Below are 26,950 nucleotides of genomic sequence, written 5' to 3' on the forward strand. Positions count from 1 at the left end.
TAATGTTCATTGATACTTAATGTTCATTAATACTTACTGGTCATAGATACTTACTGTTCAGAACTACTTACTGGTCATACTTACTTACTGGTCATAGATACTTACTGTTCAGAGTTACTTACTTCTCATAGATACTCACTGCTCATAGTTAATTGCTGATCATAGTTATTTTTTTCTTAAAAACTTCCGGTCGTTCCTACGGCAGCTTTATATATGTATATATATATAGTCCACCGATCCGCCATGCTCCGACTTATATACTAGTAAAATTGTATAGAAGAATAACCCCATAGTTTCATTGAAATAGCTCCAAAACAAATCTCGTACATCTGAGCTTATGATTCCCAACTGGTTCTCACCTCCCCGGAACGAAGTGACTGCTGCTGGCCACGTTTCGGATATGTGTTGTGTTACAAAAGTTGCAAGTCATTGTTTACTAGTGTTCAAAGTTTGTAAGTGATAATCCATACTTACTGATCATAGTTACTTATTGATCATAGTAACTTAATGTTCATTGATACTTAATGTTCATTGATACTTACTGGTCATAGATACTTACTGTTCAGAGTTACTTACTTCTCGTAGATACTCACTGCTCATAGCCATAAGGTCGGAAATGACTGCTTCACATAATTACAAACTCTGACTAAAATTAGAATACCCCCAAAAACGCTTAATATTTGCGATTATCCCAGTTAGTTTCTTTGAATTTATTATTTTGTAGTAATCCTAATTAGCAAAATAAATACCAGCTGAACGAAACTAGCAGTAATCAACTCTTCCAATAAGAAAGAGGCGAAAGAGGTATCCGCTCTTTTGCCGCCGTTCTCTTACCGCATTCCAATACGGCGCAGCGACTCTCACGGCGGCCATTGGAAATACGCCGCCGGTCGATCTTATGTTAACTTACACTCCTCATCTCCATATCTGTTAATTTATTCTACTTCCTACATTGGAATTACACCCCCAAAGGTGAGAACCCTTCCCCATGTATCTGTTTACATGTCTAATTGTTATCTACACATGTTAAAATGTCAAGCTAACATCGGTCTGTTGAATTCCAGGATCATGTTAACATAACAGACGACAAAACGCGCGCGAAAAGAACACGGCAAAGACATAATAAACGAAAAATTGGCTGAGCAGGTTGATCGCTGCGGATAAAAACCTCAAATTACGTGGAAAACTACGGCGGAAAGTCAGTGGAAGGTGGTAAAAGTGCGGGAAAACCAGTGGCAAGTGTGGAAAGTGTGGAAAATCGTCGAGTCCCGGCAGTGAAAAGTGCAAGCGAAGCTGGGACTCAAAGGAGCCCCAAGCCGGGCCGCCGTCGTGCATTTTTTTTCAGCTAGCCAAACCACGTATACACAAATATGTATGCATATGTGTGTATATATGTGTACGTGCATAGCCAAAAGAAGTGCGTTTTCTAAGGCTAGTTAACTTTTTTTGTTCTTTTTTTAATGTGCAAGTGTAACAAATGTCCAATAAGAAGGCTTTTTCTTTTGCTTTTTTCCTTGTGTGTGTGTGTGTGTTCTGTGTCTCCATCAGCCAATTCGCCGTTAGGATCCGCAGCAAATTCACCGTTAGGATCGGCAGCAGCAGCAACGAATGTATGCGGGTGAGTGAGACAAAACTTTTTTCTTCTTTCCCTTCTCCTTTGGCTTTTCTGCTTTTGCACGTGTGCATTTCTTTCCTCCCCTGCCCTTATTTATTTGCCCTTAGCATGGAAAGTGAAATCTAAGAGCGAGAGAGGCGCTTAAAGAGTACGATCCTCTCTTGGCGCTGCGAATTTTTGGCATTTGGAAGCTGCTGCCTTTGTTTACCTTTTTCTTTTGTTGGGAATTTGTAAATGGGAAGAAATGCAAGGGAACCTTAATGAAACTTAACTTATATAGTACTATATAATACCATTACTAGTTAAATTATACTGTTGCAGGGTATTATAATTTAAGATATAAATATTTTGCAGGATTTTAAAATAGTGGTTTAAATTTTATCAAAATCGAATTACTTTCTTATGTATAAATGTTGTATTTATCTTCTGTTGGTTCTTATTTTCTGGTTAGCAAAATTGATTGATTTTTAAAGATCCAATTGGACAATGCTAGGGTTTAAAAATTTAAGCGTGCCTCTACATTTAATAACCGCTTAAAAAAATGTTCAAAACTGTAAAAGTTTAAATTTTTTGTATCTAAAAATTTTCCGAAGGGCTGTATCATGTAGCTGCAATAAGAATGATCGGAGATAGATTAAATTCCCCCTCGTTCTATATATATTTTTTAATAGGAAAGGTGTCCCATAAGTGTATTTCCTATAAGCCTTTTACCAAAACGATTTCAGGCATACTTTTTGGCTTTAATTAAAATTAGGTTTAATGAATAAAAGCTTTCTTATGCTTTAATAAATATATACAAATGTATATCGTTATTCAAATCATCAATTATCTATATTGAGCATAATTTATTATTATTTTCTATCTTTGTCCTAACCTTATCCTATATTTTTCAATCCTTTATTTTTCCTTAATATTTTGTATGCCTTTTCTTGGTGAAATTCGTTTGGCCAAAGGTTAAACTTTTGTGTGGATTACATATGTATTTATTTCAAGTTTTAAGTGCAGCCTCCGCACGCATTTTTTAGTTGTCGCTTTCGGAGTGATTACAGCTTGGCACAGTTTTGCCACCTGTCCGTCTGTCCATCTGTCCGTCTGTCCGTCGTCCGGTATGAGGCATCACTTGGCAGCATCCACGCCCCTTTTCCCCCGCCTTTTTCCCGGCCATTCATAATGGGTAAGTGACATTGCAGTTTCTGTGTCGCCGCAGTCTCTCACGCGGTTTTGTTTGTATATTTTGCGCTTTGTTTTATTGTCAATTTTCTCCCCATTGCATAACGATTACTCCGTAGTAGTCCCCCCAGTCCCCCCAGCACCCCCTGCGACCCCCTCTCTGGCCGATCCGATCCGCTCTGATCAGATGCCAGCCGAGTTCCCCGGTGAACTTCGGTGGGGGCCATAAAAACCAGAGCCGCAAAAGTCAAGTGAAAATATTTTGGCGCCGCTGTTATAACAGCGAACCTTTACCTTTACCTTCTCTCTCTCTCTCTCTCTCTCTTCTCTATGCACTGAGAGAAAGATATATTTTGATATTTTATATTTTTTTATATGTTTAACAATATTAGAAGTGGTTTGTAATTTTATTTTTGGGTGAATAATATTTTACACTATTTTGGACTATGTTTTTGGCTTAGTTATGAGATTTTTAAACTTTGATTGGTCGAAAAATTGCATATAAAAATATTGTTAATATCGGTACAAAAATGGTAATGGGCCTTCAGTCAGAAGCTTAAAAGAAAGTGAAGGAGTCATTTCCGACCCTATAAATCATATATATTCTTGATCAGCATCTACAGGGCTTTCTTTCTAGCTTTATCCGGCCGAAAAAAAATTTTTCAGAAATTTCCCATTTTTCGGTAAAAAATTAAAGGGGTTACATCATGAAAATTTGCAAAAATCGGCAAAAAATTCACGTTTTAAATGGAGTATGCAGTTTTATTAACCTGCTAAAAATTAGCATACTGCCGGTTTCCGAATTGAAATTATTGCGTTTTTGGCTTAGTTATGAGATTTTTAAACTTTGATTTGTCTAAGAAATTGTCTCTTTGAAGACAACTTTTGCTCTCAGTGCACACACTCACCTGTCCCGTCTTCTGTCCCGCTTACTCACGCAACCTGTGCGCTCATTTTGGCCGTGCGTTTGCGTTTTTAATTAACGGTAGTTTCTTCTATTGCCTCACGAGAGATTGCAAATGAAGTAATTATAAAAAAAAATACGAGAAAAAAAACAACGAAATAAAACGGCGCCAGATGAGGAAAGAAGTTGAGATAAAAACAAAAAAAAAAAATAAAATAAAATTTAACCAAGAGTTACGACCGAACATTCGGTGCAATTTCATTCCAAAATCCATGCCCGAGCTCTCTCCCAGCGGCCGCGGTTTTCCTTTTGCCAAGAAATGCGTTCATGGTCAAAGTGTCAAACGTGACGCAAGACGAGGCACAAACAGCAACAAAAACAATTAACAGCCAACAGTAACATCAACAATGGCATTAAAACAATAAAAAAAATACAAAAAAAAAAAAAACCAAAGAAAAACTGAACAAATGAGCTCAATGAGTGATCCAAAAATAAAATTATTTGTGCAACTAAATATTTGGTCGAATGATTTCTAAAGTGTCAAGACTTATTGTTGAGAGAGCATTACTGGGAGAATCTGAATTAGTAGTTAAAATATATAAGAAATCTATTTCTAACAACATGTTGAGGCATTAAGATTTAATATTAGGATTTTCAGATCAAAGATAGTTTTCAAAGATTCCAGAAAATGTATAAACATAATAATAATAATAATAATAACAATCCATGAGCAGATGCTGAAAAATGTATCTTTGTTATTATCTTTTTCTTACAAATATATGGCAATTTTCAAGGTTCAGTGGACCTATTAAAAATTCACAAAAATTAGTAAGTAATTAAGATGTTCCCGATAAAATAAATCAAAAATATTGCCAAATAACATTGCGGTTGACCTGATTTCAATTTATCCAAGGGGAAACTCTATATAAAATGTAGATATATTATAATCCAAAAGAAAAATAAACAAGTGACTTGTGGCTAATGAATTTCCTTCCTTAATTTTCTATCTATCTAAACCTTGAAGATGATCTGGCCAATGACAGTTCCCATGCTCCCAGATATAATATACATATATCTCATGTGTATTGGGCTCAATTCGGTTATCGGTTAGCTAATTGATAACCCCAAGAGCTCGAGCTTTGCTAATCGCCTTGATTTCTGACTGAATTTCGTATCGTGTCTTTATTTATTCACTGTTAACTGAACCTTTTGTGGGCCTCGCTGCCGGTTTGCCCATTTCTTGACACTTTCACTTTTCTCATTAAGACACACACCGACCACGGAGGCTTCGAGGGCTTCGAGCGGGGAAATGTGAGGTGCAAAAGGCGACAGGTTTATATATTTATTTTTTTCTTATTTCTTATTTCTTATTTTCCATTTTTCATTTCTCATTTTTTATTTAATTTTTCTTCTTCTTTCTGTTTCAGAGAGAGACCTTACGTGTCCCCAAAGACGATCGCGTGAATGACTGACAGACCCAGACCCTTATGCACTGCGACAAAATGTCCGGATATATCGTAAGTAAATTAAATATTATTATTATATACGATTAAGAAAAGAAACTCGATCCGTTTAAGGTTAAGGTTTCACTGAGTTACAATTTCTGGTGAAAAACAAAATACTTTATAGATTGATCAATTAATAGATGATTTTTAAGGAAAAAGATCATGTGTGAGCAGTTTACCAGCAAGATTTCCTAATATAAGAGTGATTTCTTTAGTTTTTTTAACAATAAAATACTATATCGTAAAATAGAAAATTTACGTATACGTAATATTAAACCAGAACTACGTATACGTAATGTACTTGAATCAATTATATTACGTATACGCACTGTTGTTTTTTATTATCCAAATTTATAATATATTTACAACTTTTGATATTAATTTTAAAATGAATTATTAATTATGTTGCTATAAATGGAAAACGTAATATTACCAAAACTACGTATACCTAATGTACTTGAATCAATTATATTACGTATACGCACTGTTGTTTTTTTGTTAACCATTTTTATAAAATTTTTAAAAATTTTGCTATTAAATTAAAAATAAATTTGTAATTATGTTTTTATGAATGGTACATAAATGTTATTTTTTATTTACTGGATTCTGGATTTCTGAATTCTGATTCTGAAAACTCTATATTACGTATACGTACTGTTGGTGTTTCTTTCTCATCTTTAATTTGATTTTTCAAACTTTTGCTTTTATATTTAATATAAAATATAAATCTGTTCATTATTTTAAGTAATTTAATTAGGCTTTTATGATAATTTATCATATAAATTATTATTTGTTTACTGGATTCTGCTCAGTGCATGTGAAATATTAAGGCTAACCTTAAATATTTTGTGGATTCATTTGCATCTTCATTCATGCCCATCCGTCTCCATCTCCCTTGCTCTCTCTCTCTCTCTCTCTCTCTCTTTCTCTTTTGCTGACTCTCCACATCTTTCTTCCGCTGCCTTTCTCCACCTTCCTTCCCATCGCTGCCGAATGTTTGCTCCCTTTTGAGTGATATTGAACTTTGAGTGGAATTTTAGCTCCCATGAGAGCCAATCTCAGAAACGATATAGGGATATTATAATTATCTTAACTACGAAAGAGGAAGCCTAAAATCCTCATGATAATGTTCAGTAACGTTCTTTTAATTCTATCTATTCTGTTGTTATCCAAAAGATACACCTTACAGAGATTTAACCAAATATTACAAAAAAACCTTCCAAATTCCTAAATTTGTGAAAGCCCAGAAATTACCGGAAACCTCTTAATTCAAATGTTCATAACTTGGCTTAAAAATGTCCTATCAAGGAATGTCATACGTTTTTATCTATGGTTTTTAAAGAAGTTTCATGCATTTTAAATGGCATTTAAATTAGAAAAATCGAATATCGAAAAATTTTCTTCGATTTTTTCATTTTTTTAAAAGGGGTTACATCATCAAAATTGTCAAAAATTGGCCAAAAATCATAAATTGGGTTTTAAATGCAGAAATGTTGGCCTTCAAAAACCAACAAGAAAAATCCAAACCAAAATTAAATCTGATGAGTTTAAGCCAAGTTATGATCAAAAAACCATTGAAGATGTTACCAATTTTTTAACCCTCTATTTAACTTTTTCCACTTTTTCTAAGTCTTTTCTATAAATTAAAGGACTAAAATGTAAACATCCCCACATCTTTTATGACTCCTTTATTATGTATATATTCTATAAATTGAATTTAAGTAAAAAATACTCACAAACAAACTTGGTGCAGCTTCTGGATGCAATGATTATGTTTTTTGTTTCATATTTTGTCATCCCTGCAAACCAGTTTACCGTTGCAAGATCTTCTGCCGCTTCTTCTTCATCATCTTCGCCCTCTTCTGGTTTTTTTTTTTGAAAATGCACAAAATGCATTTTTGTTTCACTTTGCCAAGTTAACATTTAATTTTTTGGCAGCGTTGTTGTTTTTTATATTTTTTCTTGGTTGTTGTTGTGAGAACTGGTTTCCATTTGCTAACGGTAAATGCAGTAGCCGCTGCAGCAGCAGGAGCTGCCCGTCTCTTTCTAGCTGGCCAAGAGTGTTCCCAACTTTTTATTTGGCTTTTGTGGAAAATGGAAAATTGAAAAGCATTGCACGAGACATTTGACGTTTCGAGGATTGCACAATATATATAGTTGTTACTGCGCCAGGTGCAAGTAGCAATCGGTCTATCCCGCTCTCGCCGAGTTGGAAAAACGGGTCAGCAGGCGAGAAGGAGATAGCAACAATTGTTCCATCTCTTGCGACATTTTCGTTCGCATTCCTCCATTCCCCCTTGTTTTTCGGCTGGAAACATGGAATGGGTGGAGAGGGGGGAGTATGGGAATTAATGGGGAATGGGAGTGGAAACGGGAATGCAGTTAGCAGTGGCTATAAAACCGAGTGAATGTAGAAAAACCATAAAAAAAACAAAGACTTTGCATGCTGAATTAAATTATCTCAATCACTTTTAATCGCTGGCACTTAAATCATTTTGATTTGCTATATTTTATCAGATCATATCCGTGTTTTTACATCTAAATATCGACAGCATATAGTTATTCATTTGAATATTCCAATGAATCATTTTCAAGCGAATTCATTCGGCTAAAAACTTTAACATTACTCATTGTTACTAATTTAATAACAAAAACCTTTTAGCAAGTAATTTTTAAGCCAAATTTAATTGTGAAGCTTCCAGAAATATTGTTAATTTAGGTAAGCCTATCTTAAAAATGATTTCTTTGCCTAAAAATTAGGTTAAAACCTGAAATAAAAAGGTCTGCTCGTAAAGTGTGATATATTTTAATTAGGCAATTGCAGTAACTTTAAAGTAATTATCTCAAATCTGAAGAAACTAAGTGACTTTAATTTTGGCCCCTACAAGAAAAATTGTAAGACTAAAATTTTAAGCTAATGACAAGATGTACCAACTTGAATTATTATTATAACTGATATAAAGTTACCAATTCGAATTTATGCCATCGACGACGACGGTTTATTGTGTGCCATCTTGACTGGTTGAGTGCGAATCCATTTAGCTCATTTAGGCGACTTAACTGATTTGACCGACTTAGCTGGAATTTGCTATATGGTCAGTCATATACATAAGGCATATACAGGCAAAGATACAGATACAGATACAGATATAGATATAGTGATTGCATCCGTCCCTCTTCGGCCCGTATTCAAATATCAATGGCTAATTTCATTTTTGCGGCCACTTTTGCAACACGCACACTTTCGCATAATTCCATAACAGCCGCCACACACACACACAACCAGGTATTACAACATAGTCGATGACGCAGGGCTTTTGCTAGACTTGCAGACAGACGAGAGAGATGGCTATGCTCATAAGCTCTCGCCCGCTCATTTCTTCTTTCAGCCACAACTAACGGTACAACGGTACATTCACTCACTTGCGCTTTCGCAGACACAGCCAGAGCATGAGAGAGTGAGAGTGAGAGAGAGAGATAGCTCGAAAGAGAGATCCAGAGAGAGAGAGAGAGAGAGCGCTGTAGCTTGAGCTTAAGTTTGAGCTTCAACTTTGAGTCTGAGTCGGAGATGCTTTTGCTGTATTTTTGGGCGCTGCGTTTTTGGAATTGTTAACATATTTTTACAGCTGCTCAAGACGCGCAGTCGCGATTCGTAGACGTGCGTTCATGCCAAGCGGTCGTCGTCGCTCCTCGCTGCTGCTGCTTCCCTCACACAAATCACATCAAATCACATCAAATCACATCAGTTATCAAGAAAAATCATCACACAGAATCACTAAAGTTTTCAAACAAAAGCGCGTGTGTTATTGTGCTCAAAATACAGAAAAAGAAGCCAAGAAAACAAAAGTAAAAGTGACAAAACAAAAAAAAAAAAAAAAACAAAACGGTATTCTTACGGTTATTTGTTAAAGCCTTTTACATTTTTTTTTTGCCTGTGAAAATGCTGGTGCCTGAAAAAGATATATAAATAATATATATACACACATATAGATATCGAAATTCGCAGTTTAACCCAAATTGGATTTTAAAGGTTTCTCGGTTTTTTTTCGTATTTATTTTATTTACCATTTTTTTTTTTCGTGTGGAGTGAAAGTGAGTTCGAGGCTGAGACATCGTTGCAGGAACGTGACCCGTTAATTTGCATATATCCATATAGTATATAGAGCATATATACATATATATATATATATAAAGCCTACTGTGGCGGCAGACTAACATGGCCCACAGGAGGACTCTCTGGCTGGCCCTAATCCTTGCCCTGTCGGCCATTAACCAAGCGGCCATCGACAAGGACGAGGGCAAGTTTCCCGGCAGCAATCACAATCTCACCACCTCTGCGGATCATCATAATGTGATCAATCTCAGTCTGCACACGGAGCTCCTTCCGGCTCCTCCTGCCCCGCAGGCAGCATCCTTTGATCTCTCGCGCACTCGACGCCTGCGGGATGCTCTCAATGTCTTCGATCTCGATCTGCTGGCCACCAAATGGGGTCAGGTGGAGATCGCCGGTGGGATTGGTACCAACTGCAGCCGGGACATGAGGAGCTATCTGGCTGGACTCAGCGATGCCAAGATGTGGGCTGTGAAAAGTAAGTCATATTTTGAAAATAATTATAAATAGCAAAGATATATTATAAAAATATGTTCTATTATATATTATATTATTAGATATATTATATTATATTATATATTATTAGATATATTATATTATAATATATATTATATTATTATTATTATTTTGAAAATAATTATAAATAGCAAAGATATATTATAAAAAATATATTATATATTATATTATATTATATTATATTATATTATATTATATATTATATTATTATTATTATTTTGAAAATAATTATAAATAGCAAAGATATATTATAAAAATATACTATATTATATATTATATTATTAGATATATTATATTATATTATATATTATATTATATTATATATTATATTATATTATATTATATTATATATTATATTATATTATATATTATATTATTAGATATATTATATTATATATTATATTATTAGATATATTATAAAACTCTTTAAATTGAACTTTGTCCAGGTCTTTTAGTAAAAACTAGTATCTATTTTATTTGATCAAATTAAATTTGATCAATTAATATGCATGGGAAATATTTAAAATCTTGATATCGTATATATATTACATTTAATTTAGACCCTTTAGTCAACTATTTAACCCTTAGTTAAAACATAAACTAAATAAATGCAATATTGTAATATGTAGGTCATGCAATGATTACTTATGTTAATTTTCATAGAACACCCATTCAAATTTAATTACCAAAAACCATTAACTTTGACAACTTAACTAAAAATGTAAGAACAAACAACTCCAAAGTATACTTTTCAAGCCTTGAAAACAAACTGAAAATAATTATTAACCAGATAAGATAAGAACTTCCAAAGATATCACGATTGAAAGTGTTATTTAATGATTTTTTGGATGACAAACCGGAACGTGACAAGATGTCCATTCACTTCAACTTCCCTTACATGTTATTGCCAAAATTTTCACAAACACACACAAATATACCTTTTTCAACTCTGATCTTGTTTGCAACTTGCTGGAAAATCGTAAACCAACTCTCGCGTTGAACGTGCCATTCGCCGGCAATCGCCAAAGATATATACTCACATATATATACATATATATATATATGGTTTTATATGGAGAATTCGACCATAAAGCACACAATCTACATAAGTGCACGATACGATACGATGCTAGCTACAGATCGCCAAGGTCGCAATTAGTTCTTGCCAGCAACATGCAACGCTGCAGCAGCAACAGCAGCAGCAGCAACAGCAGCAGCAACAAAAACTGCAACAGCTCAATCAAATCTTGTCTTGATGGGTGGACTTTTCGGCTTCGTTTTCGCTGAATTTTGTACACCCATTTTTGGTTAAATTGTAAAGGTGTTGTTGTTTTTTTTTTTTCGTTTTGAGTAGGTTTTCCATGTTTTTCTTTATGGCTTTTCTGGTCATTATGTCAGTGGGTTTGGTTGCTATTGAATAACGGTTCAATTGCAAACGAGATCAGGTCGAGATTGATTTTTTGGCTTCGATTTTTACTTTGTTTTTTTGTTTTTTTTTTAGGGTATTTATTTGCAATGCCTGAAATTATGACTTGTTTTATTTTTCGGTTTTCTCAGTATTTTTTTTTTTTGTTTCGGTTGCGACAAGTTGCCGCCCCAAAAAGCAATCCTATCGATTCCAGCAATCCGATCCACTGACCAACTGACTCCACACACACTTGCCACTCGCCTTGCTGACTTGATTTGACTTGGCCAGCTTTGGCTGGTTATGTAATCAATTAACACAAAACACAGCTGCTTGCAGCCAAAAAAAAAAAAAAAGCAGCAGAAAAGCTGAAAAAGAAAAAAGAGAGGTGAGGAGACCACCTTTCAAAGTTTCTTTTCATTTTTTCTTTTCGTTTTCTTTCGCTTTTATTATTATTATTCCATCGGTGGTTGCACCATGGGCATAAAGTGACCGGAAAGTGAGCATAATATCATTTAAAATCAACTCTTGAAGCAGCAATGGTTCAAGTTCAGGGGAAATGTTCATGAAAATGGCCATTTCCCTGGGGCTAAGAGAAAGGTTTTCCACATTTTCGGAAGTGATTTTCTTAACTCTGATTTTCCTCTCTAATTAAGAGGCTTGTTTAGGGATTTCTTTGATATTTCATTAAGATATTATAAATGTTTTAGGATTTAAGTATAATAAACGTATGGCTTTAGTAATTAATAGGTAATTTACCAAAGTATTACCCAAGTTATATACTTTTACTTTTTGTTTTTTAACCAAAAGGTAAACCTCTTCTCATATCTTGCTTTATTTATTGTCAACTTTTAACCATTACCTCTTAGTCTCTGGGCCTTTTTGAAAGGGGAGGTTTTAGCCGTGTTACCTGGCATCTATGTATGTCAATGTCTCCAGTATATCTTTGGCTATATATTTGTATATATATTTGTATATATTACCACACACATGGGCACTGCAGCAGCCGGCGGGCCAGGGCCAAAAGTTTTTCCTGCCAACGGCCAGCGGCTTTAAACCGGACTCTCCGCCGTCTGGAAATAGTTATTTAAACGCTTCAGATTGGACATAAATAATTTCCAGCGAGCGGGTTTCAGTTTCAGTTTCAGTATCGTATCTGGAGCTACATATACCACCAATTCCTCAGCTCGATGGCCAAGATCAATGGCTAATAAATTGTGGCCGTGTTACCATTGTTGCAGCGGGTTTGTTGTTGCAGCTCCGCTTCGCTGGCTGCATTTAGACCCAGCTTTTAGGCCCAAACCCCAGCTCGAACTCCGAGTCGAAGTCCAAGACAAAGTCGAAGCGATTGGCAGGTTGAAGGTTGCCCTGAAATGCACTTGCCGTGACAATTGCAGCGACTGCAGCACTTTTGGAAGTCAAGTGGAAGGCTGTGACAAAAAAACAAAGCCCTCGACAAAAAACCAAATAAAAAACTATTCATAGAAACCAAAAAATAATACAGTAGATATTGCCTAAAGGCAAGAGATACCTAGGTTTTTAGGTGAATTTTATATAAAAGAATAGGTTAAAGGAAAATATTTGATTAAGGGAGATTAAGATTAATTTTATTCCTTGAAAATTCCTTAGTAACTCGAATTCTAATGCTGATATTGTTCTGAAACTTGGTACTTAGAGTCTTTTCCTATAGATGATATATCATAACATATTGTAGATATTATATAGTAGATAGTAGTAGTCAATATCCACTGTAATTAGCAAACTCTCAGGTGTTTTTTTTTAGGTTTTTCTGTCTAACTTTGTCGAGTTTGGCTAAGTTTGTAAACAAAAACCGTCGTTGTCGGCAAAAAGTCTTAGAGGAAGTGCAAATATTGGCACCATCATCATTATTACCATCCAAACGGCAAACTTCCTCAAACTCAAAGACAAAAAAAAATATATATATATGCTTTCACAATCTTTTGCTTTTTTATTTTAATTTTGCAATTATTCCGGGAACGCAAAGACAAGAAAAACGTTAAAAATCACAATTTTCGACCTCGCCTCGTATTGAAACTTATCTAAAATATTAAAGCCAAGTCTCTAGCCTATGTTTTGGTCATTAGAGTTGGTCACAATGCGCAACGGTTGTTGGCTTGTCTTCGGGGTTTTTTTGGGCCAACAAATATCAAACGCAAAAAGGGGGCAGTTGGGGTAACAGGCCCCAATTACAGCCTTTGTGCGAAATGAAACGTCACGCAACATAATTTCTACGGCTTTCCCGTACGCATATATACACTTATTTTTATATATATATAAACTGTGGTCTTTTGAGCTGAAAAAGCAGATGGAACCGAAGAAAAATTGCACAACAAATAAACACGGCAAGTCGCCAAGCCGAGACAAGTCGTCGTCCCCATGGCTCCATCTCACTCTTGTTGGTAAAAAACAAAAAACAAAAAACAAAAAGCAAAAAAACTAAAAGCTTGACTTATGTAATGTAACTTTAATTTGATTGTTGCAATGTCTTGCAGTTTTTTTTTTGTTGTCTCGTTTCTTCTCTCTGACTTTTTGCTATTCAGCGAAATGAAATTATGGCCAAGACAACTATAACTTAACCATAGTTTTTAACTGTAGTAAATGTGGCTATATGTAAAACACTTTCAACTTTGACCGCAATTGTTGACCTGTTTTAAGCTTGTTGGTATTATTTACAATGTTTGTTGGTATGACTTTTTATGAGCCGTCAAAACGAATGACTTAGGCAACGAACTTGTTTTTGGCTTTCGCATAATTGTGCGTAATTAAAAACTAAAGAAAAAAACAAAAACAACCACCACGCAATTGCAATTAATTGGCCAACAGCAAATCGGTGGCAACTCGAAAGGTTAAGGACAAATTCCACAGTTATAAACTGGCTTTGGTATCAAAAGATAAAGATTTGAATATTGTATATGAAAATATAATTAATATTATATGATTTTCAGAACGACAAATTAGGTTTTTTAATGTTCTTCAAGATTGCAAGAGGTTTCTCTTTAATTTACTTAATAATGTCATTTATAAACAATTTAAAAAATCTGCAGACACATTCAAGGGTTGTAAACAAAACTATTACATTTAATTATATAAATAAAAGGCAAGAAAGGCAACTTATTTCGGGAAGACGAAGCTCAGATACCCTTGCAGTTTGCAATTGAATTAAATTATTATTTTGGAAATCCATCATAAGTAAGCTTAAAGTATTGGGACACTTTGAATCGATATTATATATTTTTATGTGAATTTTTTTAGACTTAGAAAAGTTTAAAAATCGCATAACTCCGCTAAAAATGCATTAATTTTAATTCGGAAAGCGGTACTATGTTTGTTTTTTATAGTTTAATAAATCTGCATAATCAGTTTAAAATGTTAAAAAATTAACAATTTTGCAAATTTTTGCAGATTTTAATGATGTAACCCATTATAAAATTTTAAAAAAATTTGCAAATTTTTTTTTCTTTCCTAAATGACTAGAAAGATTCGCCTGTTGTTGCTGATCAAGAATATATATAATTTATAGGGTCGGAAATGACTCCTTCACTTTCTTTTAAGCTTCTGACTGAAGGCCCATTACCATTTTTGTACCGATATTAACAATATTTTTATTTGAAATTTTTCGACAAATCAAATTTTAAAAATCTCATAACTAAGCCAAAAACGCATTAATTTCAATTCGGAAAGCGGCAGTATGCTAATTTTTAGCAGGTTAATAAAACTGCATACTCCATTTAAAACGTGAATTTTTTTGCCGTTTTTTGCAAATTTTCATGATGTAACCCCTTTCCTTTTTTCCGAAAAATGGGAAATTTCGGAAAAAATTTTTTTTCACCCGGAGATGGCTTTAAAGATTCCCCTGTTGTTGCTGATCAAGAATATATATAATTTATAGGGCCGGAAATGATTCTTTCATTACGTTACAAGCTTCTAACCCCTTTGAAAGGGTATAAAAAGGTGGTCAAAAATTAATTGCATATATTCTGTTGGACAACCGAAAGGGACTTTATGCTGGGATTTTGTTAGCAAAAAAAAAAACGTGGCTCATATTTCACCTGGGCTGAGACAAATGGCAATTATCACACGGACCTGCGAGCAGACTGTTCGAGGGCAAATGCCTCACAAAAGTGCCACAATTAGGCAACTCCAAGTTGAATTATTACGACCAGCTTCCAGACGGACGATAATTAGACAGAAATTACATTCCATCATGAGACGGCGCTAATTTCGACTATATAATATATCATAGATGAGTGTATATATATAAGTTTATATAGAGGGGGATATTGCAAATAGTGTCCGTCATCCATTCGCGGCTTTCAAGTTTAATGCGACACTCGGTCTTGGCTGGCTAATCGATCGATTTCTATGGTTGTTGCATTTTTCACTGAAGGTCCACGTCCCAATAAATGTTTATAACCATTTTGTATTTGCTTTTGTTTTTTTTTTTTGTTATTTGTCTAACACTAAAGCAAAAAAAGTTGGGTAAAAGTCTGGCCACAAATAAACTAATACAAGTTATAAAGGAAAATTGATATATAAATATATCGAAAGACGTGTCCGGCATTAATTTCCAACCGATTTTGGTTATGAAATGAGCTCTCAATTTTTGGGGTTATTGACCATAATTGCAATTTTTGGTTGAGTCTGTTGATCATTTATTGAATTATAGCTTATTTAATGGGTTATCAGCCTAAAGGGAGATTGGATTATGCAATCACAGCTCTTACGCTTAATAAATAATACGATGAAACTGTAAATATTAGCAAAGAAAACTAAAAAAGAAAGTTATAAAGATCTCCCTTGAAAACTAAACTGATATTTAAGATATATTAGGAAATATTTACCAGTGTAATTAGGAGTATAAATTTCAATTACTAAAAATACCTCAAATCATGACAATTTCTATTCATTTTTCTCGAATAAAAAACTATAAATAAAGATAATGATCTTGGGGAATCTCCCCTTAAAGTTTATAGTCAAGGAATATATAAATTATTAAGCTAATTATAAGACCGATGCGGTGACAGTGCACTCTTCGAGCTAATTATTTATATATTCGTATACTCCCATAATGATTTCCATACAGTGAGTCACACAAGTGCAGCCCTGAACCAGTTTTATTTTTTGTAGAGTCCAAGAAATGCGCAGAAATACCTTAATTGGTTTTCGTTTAAATTTGTTGGTTCGATTTCGATTGGAGATGATTATTGCGTAAATACAAAAGACTGAAGACTGAAGACTGAAGACTGGCCATGCCACGTGTCAGTGACCAAGTCGGATCCGATAGGCACTAAAAATAATAATAATAATAATAATATCCAATAGCCAATACAAAACACAACAAAATAACAAAGAAAAAATGAAGAAAAAACACACACTGAAGATGCAGCTGACCTTGTGCCGAATCTCGAAGAGAAAAACCCAAAACCCAAAACCAAAGCCCCGAAGACAGGCCAAGTCTTTGGACTCTCACTCTTCGGCTTCGTCTGTCCATCTGGCTGTCTCTGCTACCTGTCTGTTTTTTTACCTTATTTTTACCTTATTTTTATTTTATTTTCACCTTATTCATTATTTGTCTTCCCCTTTTTATTGTGGGGGCGTTGAAAGTCGCTGCCAAAGGGGGCAATTTTTGGCCAGCTAAAAAAAAGCGCCAACATTGACATTGAAAGCAGACCTGAATATGAATAAGTATCTTCTCTTACTACCGCCTCAGGCCATTCAGGAAGTCTTTAACTTTCCGAGGAGCTCCGATATGGTTATAGTACTATACTATATCTATATCTATATCTGTATCTTTGTGCATCTCCAAGCATTAAATTGCATAAACAAGTCGCGTTTTATTATTATGTGACTCAATTAGGCAACCGGCAGGTGTAATTATTACACAAAATATCAGATAGAAATAGAGGAAAACTTAAGGGAAATATAGAGAAAAACAAGAAGAGAAACTAACTTAGGGAAGCCGATGTTTCCAATACCCTTGCAGTTTGCAATTTTTCCGGAGATATCTAGAAAGATTCTCCTGTTGATGCTGATCAAGAATATATATGATTTATAGGGTCGGAAATGAGTCCTTCGATGCGTTTGAAGCTTCTGACTGAAAGTTTAATACCCTGCAACAATATATCCTTATATTATATATAGTAAAAATAAACAAAAAATAGACAGACAATAATATATATTAAAAATCATTTGGGTAATTAGGAATTATGGCGCAGTTAACTGACAGAGAATGTCTTAAAAAGACTTAAATATTTAAATAAAAAAAGAGATAGTAATAATTCAAGTTGAGTTTTAAATTAGATGCCTTTTATTAAAGTGAATTTTTAAAAGTAGCAATATTTTAAACTAGAAATTTATGAGTTATCAATCTTTTTTTGGTTTGATTGATTTATAGTTTAAATAAATAATAATAAAAATAAATCAAGAAACCCCATTACTTTGTCTAGTTTCTGTTTACGAGTTTACTTAAAAATGAAAATACTTACATATTATATAAATTTTGGATTAAGAATTAATTTGAATTGAATACAATTTTTAAATTTTTGTTTTTCAAATGTTGTATTTTGTTATATTTTGGTTCAATTTATTAACATTTTAATAGTGAATCGGAATATATATAACTTTTGGTAATCATTCGACTCACAGATCCAGCTTCTTGGAAATTTAAATTGATTTTTTTATGTTATAATTTTGAGGGACAAATCACTGTTTAAAAATCGCAATTATTAATTAAAAAATTAAGGAAATAGTTTATATTTTAGTAACATTTTTTTGTAGAAGTTGTATTATTAACTTGTGTAATGAATACTTGTAGATCTTCATCTGAACAATAATCATAAATAATAATTTCTTGTCATTAAATTTATATCCATTATTATTTTAACAACATTTGTTACCTGTCTTCTTGGCCATAAAAAAAGAGTCAACTGATGTTGCTAGTTGTTCGGGAATAACAAAGCTTAAGCATCCTCTTGATGTGATCTAATAGACACACCTCAACAATAAGTACACAGAACGCTTCACAGAGGGGCCCAGCTTCACCCAAGTTCAAAGACTCTTCTGACAAGGAATTTATTTGGCCAAGACAAACACGGGCGAGAATCTTGAATCTACAACACACGCCTCTAATGTCCCCACATTAGTTTTTTCGGGCTTCTTCTAATGACAAACTCAAACATTAGATACGCAATTGCCAAAAAAAAAAATATATATATATAAAATGATGATTGTTTAAATGCAAAAACTACCCTAGGAAATGGGTGAGCATTTTACGCTTCTTAAACAAATCGATTAGCAGCAAATTCTCTGCCAAAACAAATAAAAAAGGAAGGGAAAAATAACTTAAAATATATGCAAAAAATGTGAAGGAAAAACCAAGGCAATTTATGAGGCATTTCAAGAGCAGGCCAAGCATAATTCAAGCCCAAGTTTAAGCCATGTTTTAACTAGTTTGTTTGCTGGACATTTTTACAAGCCAAAAGTGTTTGAGAGATAAATCAAAAAACAAACAAGTACATTAGCCAGGCCCATTTATGGTTTAACAATCCGCTGACGCACAGTTAATTTAATTATATATTTTTTAATGCCTTTTTACCCCTTTCTTCCCGGCTTTTAAGCCATAATTGAACCGTTAACAGTTGGGGCGCGTTTTTCGCTGTCTCTTTGATTTGTTTCGCAATTTGGTGCGGAAAAAATGCGAATATTTAATATAGAAACACACTCACACACACATTATTTATTGCCATTATATTTATACAATCGTTTCATCAATCAAATGGATTTCAACAGCCGTGTCACCGTCTTCCCCAAATCCCCGAGTGTCATTTCGGAGAGCCCCTCCCTCATTGTTTTTGCCACTCATTATGGTTTATGGCCGACTGACATCGGATCGGGCTAACATATAGCTCTGTGTATATGTGTTAACACATTTGCTTACCTTACCTTACCCCGCCCGACTTTGCTTTTTATATCACGAGGGTCTGGTCTGTCCTTACCTTCGGTTGGAATAAACTATATAAATACATAAAACTTATAATCTTCTTGCAAATATTTGGCTCGCATTTTCAAGTGCACAGCAGCCGATGGACGGGGCACAGGTTGATCTTGGACGAGATATATATTATTTTTGAGGGAAATATGATGGAAACAATAGGCCTTAGCCTCTGTTTTTGTCACCATTTTTGCCTGGAGGCTTTATGAATCAACACTGAGTCAATGTCTTGCTTCAGTTTCATGTGTGGTCTTTTTGTTGTAATTATTTGCAATAAAAATTAGTAAATAAATGGAGTAGGATTTCTTTCTTCTCATGAAAAAAAATAAATTGAAATGTCTTTTGAGCTTAAGAACTTGGGAAATCTTACCCAAAGCAGGCATTAGGTTCAGATAAAAGTTTTATTTGTAGGAAGTCCTCCTAATACGATTCCTCCTATTCAGATTTTTATATCACAATTTTTACGAAAAATCAAAGTTTAAAAAACTCATAACTTGGCTAAAATTATATTAACAATATTTTTATATGAAAATTTTCGACAAATCAAAATTTAAAAATAACTAAGCCAAAAACGCATTAATTTCAATTCGGAAAGCGGCAGTATGCTAATTTTTAGCAGGTTAATAAAACTGCATACTCCATTTAAAACGTGTATTTTTTTGCCGATTTTTGCAAATTTTCATGATGTAACCCCTTTCCTTTTTTCCGAAAAATGGGAAATTTCTGAAAAATTTTTTTTTCGGTTGGAGATGGCTAAAAAGATTTGCCTGTTGATGCTGATCAAGAATATATTTATAGGGTCGGAAATGACTCCTTCGCTTTCTTTTAAGCTTCTGACTGAAGGCCCATTACCATTTTTGAACCGATATTAACAATATTTTATATGAAATTTTTCGACAAATCAAAAGGTATATAAATTGTCATATTTTTCCCGTAAACAAGATATTTTTTTATATTTAAATTTGCAATATATCCCTAGTATTCAGAACATACTGGTAAATCCTGGTAAATTATTTCCCTGCTTCTCTTATAATTAAAGAATCTACTGAGGTAATTTCTTGACTCACTTGACTCACTCGCTTTCCCCTCTCAACATGTAGTTCGACCCATATATTCATTACTCGATCACATGTCGAATAAGCGAACGAATAAACGAACGACCTTCCGGAGCGACAAGAATGCCTGATAAAATCTGCTTTAAGTTGGCTTTCATCGGTAGCCGTTACCAAGTTCATCTGGCCAGGTAGCAGGGGATTGGGCGAACTTGGCCAGGCTGTCACCTTGGTAAGCTCATTGTCTGGCTCGGGTCCGACTTGGCCTGGCCCATCTGTTGATCTTGTTCGGCATCGACTTGGCTTCAGAGTCCGATTCCATTTGCCGAAAGAGCGTTAAACGCTTGAATGACACGTTCAATTGAATTTCGGCAGCGAGAAGAGAAGAAGTACATATGATCGCTTATACTTATGGCCGTGTGTGTACATTTGTGACGGAGGAGGAGGGTTTCTTTTTTCATTTGGTTTCTTTTTTTTTGTGATGAAATGCTAACTACAAGCAAATCAAGTGACCTCAATCGCTAAATTAAATTGAAATCATGTTTAAACATTACAGAGATGCTGACAAGAGGGAGGGAGGTGAGAGATGTAGGATCAAGGGCGGCACTAAATTTAGATATATTTTATTATATTTAATTAAGTGTCGAATATATATGATGTATATTTAACTACATTTTTATACCCCTGCAGAGGTTATTTGAGTTTTAGTCAGTGAAGGAATCATTTCCGAACCTATAAATCATATATATTCTTGATCAGCATCAACAGCCAAATCTTTTAGGCCATCTCCGGTCGAAAAACCATTTTTTTCAGAAATTTCCCATTTTTCGGAAAAAAGGAAAGGGGTTACATCATGAAAATTTACAAAGTTTGGCCAAAAATTACATTTTTAATGGAGTATGCAGTTTTATTAAACTGCTAAAAATTAACATACTGCCGCTTTCCGAATTGAAATTAATGCATTTTTGGCTTAGTTATGAAATTTTTAAACTTTGATGATTTGGAAAAAATGGTCATATTAAAAATGTGAAAAAATATGGATCCAAGGAATCCAAATATTTTATTCTTAGTAATGATCGAAGTTTGATACGTTTCTATAACTGAATTGCTAACTTAAAGGATAGATAAACTTTGGCTTAATGAAATTTGTTATATTGGGAATATATATATAGATATTTTATTATTAAAATATTCCTACCTCTATTTATTTGAAAATTCTTTATATACTTATATGCAATCTTTTCGATAAATTTCGATTGCCTCTTTATTTTTGTATGTCTATGTGTACACCTCCTAATATTGTTGTATGCCTTTTATTTTGGTAAATTAATTATATACGTCGATCGACAGCGAATGGTATTTAATTGGCAAACACTTCTGAGTCAAGTACATGCAAATATGTTGGCAAACATTTCCGTTTTATGCCAGGTAACAGCCTCTGATCTGCTCATGGTCATGGCCGGGTCTTATGTAACCCCCAGAGAGAGAGAGAGAGAGAGAGAGAGAGAGAGAGATAGAGAGAGATAGAGATATTACCGGATAGTTCCTGCTTGGTCAAGGCTTCGGGGTTGAGGAAGTGGATGCTGGATGCTCATGTAAGAGCGCTTTCAGCTTTTTTCCTCCGCAACAAAAGATTGTTGCATGACTTCGGTTACAAACAAAACAAATTTAAAAACTAAAAAATAAAAACAAAATGCAAAAAGCGATAAAAACTGGTTGTCAGACACACAGTCCCAGTCCCAGTTTCAATTTTCGGTTCCCTCTCTGAGGCAACTGGTTACAAGAAAAACGAAAAGCTGAAAGCGAAAATAGCAAAAAATAACAACTTCAACTTTGTGCAAATAAATCACAAAAGAGTTACACAGCTCAAGGGTTACTGTTTTGCCTTAAAATTTGGGTTATTAAAGATATATATTGATTATGATTCAACTGAAAAATATAAGTAACATATATGAGAGGTTTGAGTACTAAGGATTTTTCAGCAGAAACTAGGTTAAGATATTCCATAATATAAATCACAGTTGCATAAGCCTTTACCTTTATGGTAAATATAATTTTATCCTATTTTTGTAAGGTATCTTTATTAGTATTTTATTTCTAAACATATTATATGTATTTATTTCAATGAAACATCTAAGTAAACTTACCACAATCCTTTATTAGCTTACTAATATGTAATAAGTAACCAGTATCTCTTAGATTTCCATTTGAAAAACTCAATTTTTAAAGCTTATTTTCCTTGGAAATTAATATTTTAAATAGTATAACCTAAAAGGGCATCCCTCAGTTCACCTTTTAAATATTTTGAAAGCCTGCAGTTTGAGCTGCATAATTGCATAATGCCCAGGTTTTTATTTATATGGTTATTTCATATATGACATTGCATATATGCAATGTTCACACTTGTTATTGCCTTTACTCCATTCACACTTAACTTTTTTTCGAATGTTACTGATGCCCTTCTCCTTCTCCTTCTCCTTTACCTTTTACCTGTGGACACAGTGGACGATGCTTCCGGTCACTATACATCCGGTTTCTTTTACGGCAACAACTATTGGATGGGTTCACTGGCCCTCTGCGATGCGATCGATGATGGCCTGACTCCTGCTCCCGGCAAGGACGGTAACAATGCCTCCGATTCCACGACTCCCAGTGGCCTGCCCTTTGCCGCCGCTCATACCCAGGCCTATAGCAGTGTCTACAATGCACCGCCACCCTTTGTCCCCGGATTCTTTGTGATCAAGATGCAGCTGAATGAGACGCTGCCCACCCAAGTGGTAAGTGCAACAACCAAGGAGCTCCTGAAATCCCTCTCCTAATCCTAATCCTCTCCCGCAGCTGCGCACCATTTATGTGGGCATGTGCCTGCCCTCCAGCTGCTCCATTGGGGATATCGGGGAGATGGGTGCCCGGGCCCATGTGGAGCTGCCATCGCGGGATCTCCGTGTCCTGGACATTCGTGTGCCCACCGACAAGGAGTTTAACATTTGGGCGGACAAGACCTTTTGCCTGTTGATGTAAGTAATGGATGTGGTTACTCGGGCCAGGCCCAAATCTCTGAGAGCGCTAACCAAATGGCCGAAAGCCTCTTCTCTTGGTTTTGGCCATTAGCGGGTTTTTTTTTGTGTGTGTGAAATCGAATTATAAGGTAAAAAGCGAAACTCCCCTTGTTTACTGTGTTGATTAGCAGGGCAATCTCATTATATATTTCCCTATATAAGCCATACACTTTTTTTACACAGAAACCAACGTTTTTATGCTTAATCTTTTATGGCATTTTCACAAAGTGAAGGAAAGTAAGTTAAGGTTTTTTTATGGCAAATATTATAAATTAGCAGGAAGAGTTTTTCAGGGGAATAAAGTAATTTCTGTATTGTTAATTTTAAATAGTTTTTGAGTGAAGCTTTTTATGTTTTCCTTTTCAGTTGTACATTTGAAACCCTTTTTTAGCCAATCTCTAAAGTTATATGAACAATTAATGAGACAAAGAAAGCAGTTTTGTGTTGTTTTTAAGCTTTTATTTATAAAATAATTGCTTAAAATACCTTGCAAGGGTATAAAAATCAAGTACATAATATTTATTCTAAATTCTAAATTAAAAGTAATATTTTATCTCCCTTTTCAGTGTTGTCTCTTGCATTGTAATGGCTTTGATTTGCTGTGGAACCCTGTACGAGATTTATCTGCGCGGCAAGCTCAAGGAGGCACTGCGTCGCCAGGACAAGGAGATGATGAACAACAGCGAAACGAGCTCGGGGATTGGATGTGCCTCCTCCGACTACAGTGACACCATGACCGCCCATGATGATCCGCTGAAGCAATCGACCCGCAGTCATGATCATGGCCATGCCCATTCCGAGTCGAGCAATTCCCTGAAGCAACTGGACCAGCTGGTGCTCAATCTCCCGCCCAATGACAATGACAGTGGCAATGGCCACCATGTGGATGATCCCGAGCATGAGCATCACCATGACCACCATCATCATCATCATCATCATCGCAGCGGCGGCGGCGGCGGTGGTGTCAGGGGTAACAACGATACCAGCACCTCGGATGAGCATCTGGAGGGACATCTGCACGAGCCGGAGAAGCTGAGCATCTACTCGGAACTCCTGCTCTCCTTCTCGGCCATCACGAACTTTAATGCCATCTGCGATAGGAATGTGGGTGCCGATACCATACCCTGCATCCATGGACTCCGAGCCTTTAGCATGGCCTGGGTGATCCTGGGTCACACATGCATCGTGGTCTTCAAGTACTCGGATAACATGGAGATGCGCAAGGAGGTGGAGCAGAATTTCTTCTTCCAGGCCATCACCAATGGCCCGTTCAGTGTGGACACGTTCTTCTTCATCAGCGGTTTCCTCATCTCGTACATTTACTTCCGGACGAATGCCAAGGGAAAGCTGAATAAGCTGAGCAAGGGAGCCAATGAGTTTACCGCGGGAACAGCACACTTTCTGGGTCTGGTGGCCTATAGATTTATGCGGCTCACGGCTCCGTATCTGTTTGTTCTGGGCGTGGTTCAGGTCACCATGAAGTATCTGGCCACGTATTCGATCTTTGATCCACCGACTATGGATCATATCACCTGCCCGGACTATTGGTGGCGGAATATTCTGTATATCAATACGCTTTTCCCTGTGGATGAGATGGTAAGAGATTACATTTCATATATAAGAAGATAAATGTATAATACAATCCTGTCTTCCTTCCAGTGCATGCTCTGGAGCTGGTACCTGGCCAATGATACCCAATTCTATATGATTGGTGCCATTATCCTGATTGTCGGCGTCCGTCATTTCAAGCTATCGGCCATTACCACACTGGTGTTCCTGGTTCTGTCGTGGATCACCACCGCTGTGATTGCATTCACCAATAACCATCGACCCAATACGGATGATCCGCTGGCATTGTTCGATAAGATCTATGACAAGCCCTGGACACGACTTGGACCCTATTTGATTGGCATGGCCGTGGGCTGGATACTGTTCCGGACGAACTGCAAAATCCGGTTGCCTAAGGTTACGGTGGCCAGTGCCTGGTTCCTGGCCATGTTGAATCTCTTTGTGCTGGTCTTTGGCCTGTATCGGGCGGATTTGTCACAATTCACGGCCGCCGCCTACAGCTCGCTGAGCCACTCGGCCTGGGCCCTGTCGCTGGCCTGGATCACCATCGCCTGCTCCACGGGCTATGGCGGCTATATCAACTCGCTGCTCTCGGCGCCCTGCCTGTATCCCTTCTCCCGCGTCACCTACTGTGCTTACCTGGTGCATCCCATTGTCATCCGTTCCATGGCATTGAATTCGGATGCACCGCTGCATCTGGGCGGTGATCTAATGGTGAGTTCGTGTGGGGATTAGTATCTGAAATCATGGTTTTATATTAATGGGATTTCTTTGCAGGTTGTCATGTTCTTTGGTCTAACGGTGGCCTCCTACTTCCTGTCCTTTGTGGTGTCCATGTCCTTCGAGGCGCCCGTCGTCACAATGCTGAAGATCCTGTCGCCGAGTCGAAAGAAACGCCTCGCCTAAGGGGCCAACCACGCCCAGCTCCGCCCATTTCCGATTATTTATACCCCCCATTTATGTCATGTTATCTATTTCTTGTCCACATATTTATGTTGCATAGACCCATCCCGTCGTCTTCTCGTATATCCCTCTCCACTCTACAATCTCTCCAGCGCACACTATCTCCCTCCACGCGAGATAATTACTTTTGGATCATCTTGTTTGTTTCATTATGTGTACATTTTAGTCCTTTAATTTATTCCAAAGGTTTGGAAAACGGAGGAACGACGAAGGAGGAAGAGAGCCAGAGTTATACATAGTACTTAATAGCTATAATTATATATGAAACTCTAGTACCTAATTTTATGAAGAATCACGTTGTATATACTATATGCTATATATATTGTTATACATACAAATTTTAAATAAAAACTGCTACCAAATACAACAAGGGGTACATAGGTTTCATTTCTTTTGGCAACAATGTAAATGGTTTTCCGATCATAACTTGGCTCGTGTTAGTCTTTGTATGCAAATTTAAATCTAAATTTTTGATTTTTTGCCAATTTTTAACAATTTTGAACGATGTAACCCCTTTCGTTTTTTTCAATAATTTTAACAATATAAATAAAAATGTTATTCTTTAAAATATAGGTAGAAAAATACATATTATTTATAGTGTCGGAAATGACTCCTTCCTTCACTTTCTTTGAAGCTTCTTACCATTTTTGAACCGATATTAATAATATTTTTATTTGAAATTTTTCGACAAATCAAATTTTAAAAATCTCATAACTAAGCCAAAAACGCATTAATTTCAATTTGGAAAGCGGCAGTATGCTAATTTTTAGCAGGTTAATAAAACTGCATACTCCATTTAAAATGATTTATTAGGGTCGGAAATGACTCCTTCACAACCTTACAAGCTTTTAACTAAAATTATAAAACTCTTGCAAAGGCATAAATAGCCTTGATATTTGTTCTAATCCAAATTAGCTTCTTTTAAACTAACTTATTGTAAGCCTATTTATTATTTATTGTTTCGTTTTAGGTTAATTAGGACAGCAACCCAATTTGATAAAGATAAACTAATTGGATCTCGCAACCATGGTTTGAGTCTAAGTTGATCCAGGAAGTGCTTTGAATATGGC

General features: G+C 35.5%; 1 protein-coding gene across 2 annotated transcripts; it reads left to right on the forward strand.

The window, feature by feature from the left end:
- Window positions 1–1,449: 1,449 nt before the first annotated feature.
- Window positions 1,450–26,247, forward strand: LOC110187074 (nose resistant to fluoxetine protein 6). Of its 2 annotated transcripts, XM_020956465.2 has the most exons (7): window positions 1,450–1,618; window positions 5,117–5,206; window positions 22,792–23,066; window positions 23,128–23,306; window positions 23,915–24,944; window positions 25,008–25,631; window positions 25,695–26,247. In XM_020956465.2, exons 3-7 carry the CDS (start codon window positions 22,848–22,850, stop codon window positions 25,821–25,823), a joined length of 2,181 nt encoding a protein of 726 aa, XP_020812124.2. In that variant the 5' UTR covers window positions 1,450–1,618; window positions 5,117–5,206; window positions 22,792–22,847; the 3' UTR covers window positions 25,824–26,247. The 2 variants fall into 2 exon arrangements, with proteins under 2 accessions (XP_020812124.2, XP_020812123.2); XM_020956464.2 differs by lacking the exons at window positions 1,450–1,618; window positions 5,117–5,206 and adding an exon at window positions 8,584–9,783.
- The last annotated feature ends 703 nt before the right edge of the window (window positions 26,248–26,950 follow it).

This window comes from Drosophila serrata, unplaced genomic scaffold (genome assembly GCF_035046125.1).
Source record: "Drosophila serrata isolate PLE 108 unplaced genomic scaffold, ASM3504612v1 contig_36, whole genome shotgun sequence".
Classification (NCBI taxonomy): domain Eukaryota; kingdom Metazoa; phylum Arthropoda; class Insecta; order Diptera; family Drosophilidae; genus Drosophila; species Drosophila serrata.